This window comes from Fukomys damarensis, unplaced genomic scaffold (genome assembly GCF_012274545.1).
Source record: "Fukomys damarensis isolate Sample0158 unplaced genomic scaffold, DMR_v1.0_HiC HiC_scaffold_16, whole genome shotgun sequence".
Classification (NCBI taxonomy): domain Eukaryota; kingdom Metazoa; phylum Chordata; class Mammalia; order Rodentia; family Bathyergidae; genus Fukomys; species Fukomys damarensis.
Genome location: NW_022900928.1, coordinates 129,124,931 through 129,133,428, shown reverse-complemented (window position 1 = coordinate 129,133,428; position 8,498 = coordinate 129,124,931). Strand labels below are relative to the sequence as shown.

Below are 8,498 nucleotides of genomic sequence, written 5' to 3'. Positions count from 1 at the left end.
GGGGATCCCGAAAGCCTGCCGTGCTGTTCCGCACAAGAATTACCAGTGTCCACGGTGTGCACGCGCGTGTGAGCAGGCGTGAGAGGGAAGAGGAAGCCGGGTCCCCTGCGGTGAGCGCTCTCCCGGAAGAGTCCCTCGGGGGCAAGCGCGTGGGTGAGGAAAGGGCACCGGCTCTCCGTGCAGCAGCGCGGCCGCCTGGCGAGAGCAGCAAGGCAGTGACCCGAGGGCTGGCGGAGGGGCGGAGGCGGGGTAGAGACCCGGAAACTACACACAGGACACCAGCGTCAAGACCCCACGGAGGGTGTGATGCCAGTGGTACCAGGCAGGGTAGAGCCGGCAGTTCTCCAAGTGCAAGCCAGGAAACTCCAGGCATCCCCAAACCCTCCTGGGGACAGGGTTTTCACACTAAGGTGTGACTTGCTAGTCTCGTGATCAGTCCACGAAGGGTGGAGGCCTTCAGAGGCCACAGGAAGGGTGACACTGTGGCCAACCGAGGGTAAAAGCAGACAGGAGGATGCAGCCGGCTTCCATTAAGCCAGAAATTAAGAAATATACAAAATGGAAAACAATACCACTCTTCTTTTTTTTTTTTAAGCAGGCAGGAAGATTGAACCTAGGGCCACTGTACAGAGCTATATCCCCAGCCCTTTTTATTTTTTATTTTGAGACAGAATCTTAAGTTGCCCAACTCGGCCTGAACTTGAGATCCTCCTGCCTTAGCCTCTCAGGGTACTGAGATAACAAGTGCACACCACCAGGCCTAGCTAATTTTGTCTGTTTAGAAAATTGTCATTTTTCATAAAAATATCGTCTGCTTATTACTCAATCACACGAAGCTTTCTCAGTTTTAAGTTCTAGTGCTGAACACACCAGAGATGAAATTCAGTGAACAAGAGCTCTCTGGCCCTTGGTATGGTTGAGACCTAGGGCTGGCTCCAAGAGGGAAGTGCAGTGAGCAATCAGAGCGGGGGCTGCTCAGCCTGTGTGAGGCTGTGACCAGGGTCAGGGCTGGGGACCACACTGGCTGTCAGTCACATTACCACCTGTGGGCAGGGCCAACAGGAGCTGTGCTGCGCTTTGACCTTTGGTGGCAGCAGGAGCAGGAAGATTTTTAGCCGGAGCCAGACATGAGCAAGGTGAGGCCCTCCGGGAAAGGGAAAGGCACCTACCCAGCGCAGAGCTTGCAGCAAGAAGGCTTTCAGGCGGTCACTCCCCCAAATCAAGTCCTTCTTCAGCTTCTCGTAGTCCAGTGAGGGCAGCAGGGGGACGTCCTGCAGTTTCCTGCTCACAGTTGGAAGGGAAAGGAGAAGACACATCGCTTGGGAGCTGGTCGGGGTGCCCGGCTGCACCTGCCCGGCCTCCACACATTGCAGCCCAGGTGGCCAGCTTGGCCCCGCCTGCTCTGTTTGTGGACCGAGGTTTTGAGACAGAATCTCGCTATGCAGCTCAGGCTGGCCTCAAACTCATGGCGATCTTCCTGCCTCTGAGTCCCAAATGCTGGGGTCACACAGCTTATTATTATTTTTTTAAATCACATTTTTCCTAAAATCAAGTGTCTGCCTGAACAGCTGTGGAGGCCACCGCAGTCACTACAGGCCCAGGCTCCCCCTGGTGGTGACGGTGGTGACGGAGTCACCTTGGGGCCGTCTTAATTTTCCACCAAGCTCTGTTCTGACTGAGCAAAGCCCACAGGCCTGGAGAGTTCCACTTGAAAACCTCAGGCTGCCAGGGATTTAGCTCAGTGGTTCCGCAAGTGCAAGGTCCCAAGTTTGAACCCTGGTACCAAAAAAAAAAAAAAAAAAAAAAAAAAAAAAAAAAAGGAAACCTCAGGCTACTGTCCCTGTCCAGCCTACGGAATCAATCAGCAGGACAGGGTCAGGAAACTATTGCAAGGAGGGAGGGGAGGACACTGGACACTCAGTGGGGGACAGAGGATGCCAGCTGACCCTGCAAGAAGCCCTGAGTTGGAGACCACAGGCTCTGACTGGAGGCCCACAGGGTGCCAGGGGACTCGAGAGAGACCACTTCCAGCTCCCTGGCACCATGACACGTGTCCTCGTATCTTGTTTTGTTGGGAAAACTGCTGGGAGCGGGTGGGATCCTGCTAAGGACCCCATCTCTACATTACGTCCTCCTGCTGTCAGGTGAGAGACGTCACCACCGGCGAGGCCGGGGACTCCCACCTCCCGTGAGTCCGCCATTCCTTCAAATTAAAGACTGAACTAAAAAAGAGGGTTCTTCCAGTTTTAAGGGACAAAAGAGACCATACAATATAAATGGAGAGTCACAAGGAGTCTGGAGAAGACTGAAGATGCCGTTTTGGGGTTTTTGCAGTGCTGGGCAGGGAACCCGGAGCCTCAGGTGCGCTCCGCCAAGCTACCCAGCAAGACCTTTCCTGAACTTCACTCCCAGACTAGCTCCCCGAGGTGCCCAGGCTGGCCTCACATTTTCTATTCTCCTGCCTCAGCCTCCCCAGTGACCATTCAGTTTAAGTGTGGAATGGGAACTAGACTAATAGTTCTGGGAGGTAGGATTTAGGCCAATTAAAAGTTTTTTCTTCATATGTTTCTAGTGCATGCAAATTTCCTACAATGAGCACCTATCACATACATATGGGAATAAGGACAATTTATGCTAGTTTTTTGAAGTGTTTTTAAAAATCAATCAATTAATTAATTTATTTATTTTGTACTAGGATTTGAACCCGGGACCTTGTGCTTGCGAGGCAGGTGGTGGAATCCCTGAGCTAAATCCCCGGCCCATTGACATGTTTTTATTAGACAAAGTGAGTCTGGGAGGAAGGGCCTGGAAAGAGGGATTCCCCACAAGCTGCAGGAGGAGCTCCCCACACCCAGCAGGAAGTCACACACTGATGCACTCATTGTGCCTTTTCTTTTCCTCCTACTATTTTGAGTTGAGAAAGTCATAGGAGTCGTTTCACAATTCCAACGGTAGATGACCGACCGGGATTCCTCAAAAGTGTCGAGGCCAGGAAAGCCAAAGGTGAGCACTAAGAAGCCAGGACAACTGAGCCCTGGACCGGCCCAGGTGGAACCCAGCCAGGAAAAGGACCCAACGGGACACAGCGTCGCCATGAGGGAGCTCAGCAGAGTCCACTGACTTTCCCAAGTGGGTAACGGCTGGGCTCATATAAAATATTAACCCTTAGCCAGGGTTGGCGCACACCTATAATCCCAATGCCGAGGAAGCTGAGGCAGGAGAACTGCCTCAAATTTGAGGCCAGCCTGGGCTACAGAGTGAGTTTGAGCCCAGCCTGGACTAGGGAGACTGTTTCCAAAAAGAAAAAAGAAGAAAAAATTAACTCTGGGGGATCTTGGTAGAGAGTATAAGGGGATTCTGTGCTACTTTTGCAATTCAAAATTATTTTATCACGAGAGACATGTTTTAGCTTTAAAATGTGAACAGGCTCTTGTGCTAGGTGAAAACGCGCCAGGCAGAGTACGACTTCGCTCTGTCGCTCCGATTTGGGCGGCAAGATTTGGGCGGCAAGATTAGTAAGCGAGCGGCAGCCGCGGCCCGGCAGCCCCGACCGAACTGAGGGACCGCGGCCTTCCGTGCACAGCCCTTACTCTCGGCAGGACCTGGTCCCACGTCACAGCAAACCCAGAGCTTACGTCCCTGTCACTGCACTGGGCGCTTTAGACACATCAGCTCATTTCCACCCTCACACAACGCGACAGCTACTGCTATTCTTCGTCTCCTCTCACAAGTGAGGAAATTGAGGCACCCAGGAGTTATTTCTGCAGTCCAAGGTCACAGTGCTCCAGGCCTGGTGGGATTTTAACTGGTGCACTGCACAATCATGCCACCAGGTGGCAGGAGAGGACACGGTGCAGCAGGCGGAGCAGCAACCTCACCGGCTCAGGTTCATCTGCTGCCGCCCTAGCCCTACCCTCTAAGCCCAAGGTGCCGCTTCCTGCTGAGGTGCCCGTGTGTGGTGCTGCTGTGGGTGACACCAGTGACCTGGACGCTGCGTTCAGGTCCGAGCGGGCACAGCGGACAGCAAATGCTCAGACTCAGCCTGGAATCCCAGCACTCTGGGAGGCTGAAGCAGGACGATCACAAGTTCAAGCCCAGCCTGGCAACTCTGATTTAGAGAGACGCTGTCTCAGTATTAAAAAATTAAAAGGGCTTGGTTTGCAGCGGTGCGAAGGCCTCGGCAGCTCCCTGTACCAGCATTTACTAGTTAAAGATAGAATTCTCGCTTCTGTAGAATGCCGCAGAAGAGTAATTCAGCTTTCCCCCACTTGACGCCGCCTCACCACAGACAAAGAAGTTACACTGGCCTTCCGGTGGAGCTCGCGGCAGCTCTGCTCAAAGTCGTCCCCCTAAGCAGGGTCGCCAGCGATCAGAGCCCCTCCCCCTCCGGCCCAGTAACCATTCCCAAGGGAGCGACTTACTCGGGAGCCAGGGAGGCCCGCAGCATGGTTGAAGCCTGGGGAGGGGAAGAGAAACAGAAGGTGTCAGCGGGGTCCTGACCCGCACCGGCTGCCCAGCCAGATCTGCACAGTGTCTGATTTGCGGGATACAGTGGACTTTCGTACCCTGCCCTGCATCCCGGGGATGGCTCCTCCCAGAACTGCGATGTCTGCTCCCAGGTGAGAAGACACAGGCACAGCACCTGGCCCTAGACCAGAGTCAAGTCTCAGAGCCACGGTCCCTCTGCCCTGCCTGTTACCACCCCGTTCCCAGCCTCCGCTCTGGAGACCCACCTGCCTCGGCCTCCTTCTTCCTCACCCGCGGACTTGCCCTGCACCCTCAGTCCGAGTGGCCTGCTCTCTGTCCCGTCCTGGGTGCTCAGAGGCATCTTCCTTGCCTCGTGCTACCCAAGTCCCCCTTTCCCGCCCGTGCTTCTCTGTTGGAGTCATTTTGCCCCCAGGAACATGTAGCCATGTTTGGAGACATTTTGCATTGTACACACCAGGGGTGGTGGGACTGGCACCTCACGGGCAGTGGCCAGGGATGCTGCTAACCATTGTGCCCACAGCATGGAGCAGCCCGGCCCTGGACAGCAGTGGTGCTGGACAAGGACTTGGCTTTGTCACCTTTCTGTCTCGCCTTCCACACCAGGGAACGACGGAGGACGGGTAGGGACCACCCTGCTGGGCCAGAGGAAGCCCATCAAGTTGGCAGAGCCCCCGTGCCGAGATCCTCCCGCCGGCCGCTCTCTGGACATGTGCTGAGGCCCTAGCATGACCAAGGGGATGGGAGTGTTCTGGGAAGCGTAGATCCTGCTGGGCCAACTCCAGGAGCAAAGCTGTCCTCTCCCAGGGGCGCTGCCCTCTCTGACCAGATCCGGAGGGGCCTAACAGCATGGCACCCATGCAGGTGGCTCAAGAAATTACTTGTCCTCTGGGCATGGTGGTGCAAGCCTGTGATCTAGGTACTCAGGAAGCTGAGGCAGGAGGATCTCGATGAGTCCGAGGCTGGCCTGGGCTACATAGTGAGAGCCTGTCTCAAAAGCCCAAAAGAAAAAAAAAAAGAAACCACTTTCCTAAAACTTGGCTGTCCAGTGCTTACGGACCTGCAAAGGGCTGGATTTGCTAAGATCTCTGTGTGCTAAGAGCCCTGAGGCTGTGTCCTTCTCCAGCTAGGATGCTGCCCTCTCTGTCCCTGCGGCCACTGGCTCTAAGGCACCTCTGGGAATGCAGGGGACAACTGTTCCTGGCCATGAGACCCAATGCCTGCTCAGCCTTGGCACCGGGGGAATGGTACAGTCGAATTTTGTTTTTAAATTCTAAAAGTGAGAGGAGTAAGGGAGAGCCCTCGGCGACCTGAAGGGCGCAGCGTCATCCGCGGCCCCGAAGCAGCCACCGTGGGGTGTGCCGTGGCCTGGAGCAGCTTTCACGGCAGTTCTTCCAGCCTCATGAACAGAGCTCGCTGCCCGGTGTGGCAAGTGGGGCTCAGGAGGCCGTGGAGCCGCCCGCTCTGGCCTGCCACGGGGTGGGCTGTGAACCGCGCACTTTGCCCCCTGCACCGGCTGCTCGGAAGCTCCAGGGATACAGCTACGCAGGACAGGCATTGTTGTCCCCGCGCTTCCCCTGGCTTTGTTTTCTTTGCTCATCTTTGTCTCGATTCTCACGTTTGTGTTTCCTCATAAGCAGGAGGTGGGGTGTGGCTTTAGCTTATTTTAAACACGCCAGCCGGTCTCCGGGTAGGACTGTGCACAAGCCCTGGCTCTGACACACAGGTGCCCTAGGGTCACAGCTCTGCACACGGGGAGAAGCTACCATCTCCCAAACGTCAGGGTCGGGCAGGTGGAGCAGAGGTGAGGGAAATGTTGCGCCCCAGGCTCCTGGAGGAGGGACGCCTCAAAGGGCATGGTAGGTGCCGCCCAGGAAACAGGAAATGGCCAGTGGATAAGAAATGGACTCAATGTCGGCTCTAAGGAGTTGGTAATTATATAGTATATAACTGGGTCTTGCTACAAAGCCCAGGGTGGCCTTGAGCTCCCTGTGATCCTCCTGCCTCAGCCTCCTGAGTGCTGGGATTACAGGTGTGCAGCACCCGTCTGGCATGAGGGATTATTCTTAGTTTTACGAAATGCATACTAAATCTATAAATATGCACAATTTTCAGTATTGTTAAAATAACAAAGAAGAGAAAGAAATATGCATCCGTACTTAGGTATAAAGGGCTGTGATACATGGGACTGGTCCTCAAGGGGCTCGGAAGCCGCTGTGCGCCTGCGGGGCAGGGGCAGATGGGTTAAAAGCCAACGGTGGGTGACTCTGGGTCAGGGTGCACCACCAGTGTCCCATGTGCTATCACTGCAACTTTTCTTTAAGTTCCCAATTATCCCAAAAAAAGTTTAAAAAAAAATGAAGGAGCCCCCGCTTTAGTCCATGAAACTCCAATACTGCAGTCTTCTGGTTTTGTTTGCTTGGTTTTTTGAGACAGGGTCTCACTGTGTAGCTCAGCCTGGCCTTGAACTCACGATGTAGTCCAAGCTGGCCTTGAAACTCCTCCTGCTTCAGCCTCCCGAGTGCTGGGACGACAGGGGTGTGTCACCATGCCCGTCTTGATGCGCTGGTCTTATTTATTTGTTTGTTTGTTTGTTTGTTTGGTACCGGGGATGGAACTCGGGTCCTTGCGCATGCGAGGCAGGCCGCCGAACCGCTGAGCTACATCCCCGGCCCAATGCGCTGGTTTTACAGCGAGAGAACAAAGGTGCCCCCCACCCCTCTGCCCCGTCGGTCACGGCACCGCACTCCTCACACACCACCTGCCGCGCCGCCTCTGGTCCCCTCCCTCGCTTTCCCGGTCTGTAGCTGCGATCACCCCGTTTGGGGGCACGGGTGGTGGCAGCCTCACCGTGCCGGGCCTGGTGAAGTCCACGCTGTGTGCCAGGCTCTGCCGCATCTGGTTGCTGAACAGGCGGACACAGACGCTCTGCAGGTACTCGGGGGTGATCTGCGGGGACAGGGGAGGGGAGGAGGGTGGGACTCGCCCCCCAGAGGATGGAGGGCCCGGATCTGCCACACGAGGAAAGCCCGCCAGCGTCCTGCAGATGTGTCACTGCAGTCCCCAGGTGATTCCACCCGGGGCCTCTCCACTCCCGTGGGAAATAAAGACTTGTTTAAAAAAAAGAAAAAAAAAAGCCACTCTGTGGCCACAAGGAGAGCCAAGTGTGGAATTGGAGGGTCTGGCTCAGTCCTGGGCTCCGGAGGAGACCGGAACCTCTGTCCAGGGAGAGGACAAATGTCCATGCCCTGTCGCCGTGAGGGGTTGGTGAGGCCCAGGCATGCCGAGCACATGACAGGTGGCAGAGTAAACGCTTGCTGAGAGAATGACAGAGACATTATTCATAACCGAGCTGCGAGAGCATTACAACGTAAACATTCCTTTTTCACCCCATATTGTAAACGCTGTTCCTTCTCTGTAGCCCAAAAGCACGTTCAAATATGATTCGTACCAAAGAGTCCCCCGCCACCGGCTCCTCTCAACCTCTTCCCTTCCAGCCCACGCCCCTGCCGTGGTTTTCCGCAGCAGCCACATTCCCCACGGAACTCACAGGGCAAAGGCCCCACCATAGGGGCCTCCCAGGGCCAACAGTTCTCATTTCGGGGCTCTCTGTAGGGTCCGAGCCTCTGAAGTAACCCTTACTCCTGCCACTTTCTTCCTCTGACTACTGGAAGGGCGATCCGGACCACCCCGCCAACAAGCAAGTCTGATTTTGTCACCATTTTGCTCACAACAGGAGAAGTTCATGAACAGCCAGTGACCAAAAAAAAAAAGGTATGGCCAATATATAGGAAGATACATTCAGATTCACAGATGCATGCAAAGTAAAACATTCAGGGTACCAAGTTTCCCCTACCAGCCTTGCAAAGATTTCAAGGTTTAATCCTAGACAGATCTGCTATGTGAATGAGGAGGACTCTGATAACACTGCTCAGGGACAGGCACTGTTGACATTTTATTTATCTATCTATTTATTTGTGATTTGGTTTTTTTTTTTTTTTTTTTTTTTTTTT

At 54.6% G+C, this 8,498-nt stretch overlaps 1 protein-coding gene across 1 annotated transcript in view; it reads right to left on the bottom strand.

The window, feature by feature from the left end:
• The window catches only part of Armc9 (armadillo repeat containing 9), an 85,219-nt gene that overhangs the window by 48,951 nt on the left and 27,770 nt on the right, over positions 1 to 8,498 (bottom strand). The window contains exons 9-11 of the mRNA XM_033764679.1: positions 7,336 to 7,434; positions 4,422 to 4,456; positions 1,170 to 1,281 (exon numbers count right to left, since the gene is read on the bottom strand). Coding sequence (XP_033620570.1) covers positions 1,170 to 1,281; positions 4,422 to 4,456; positions 7,336 to 7,434 — 246 coding nt within the window. The remainder of the gene's footprint in view (positions 1 to 1,169; positions 1,282 to 4,421; positions 4,457 to 7,335; positions 7,435 to 8,498) is intronic.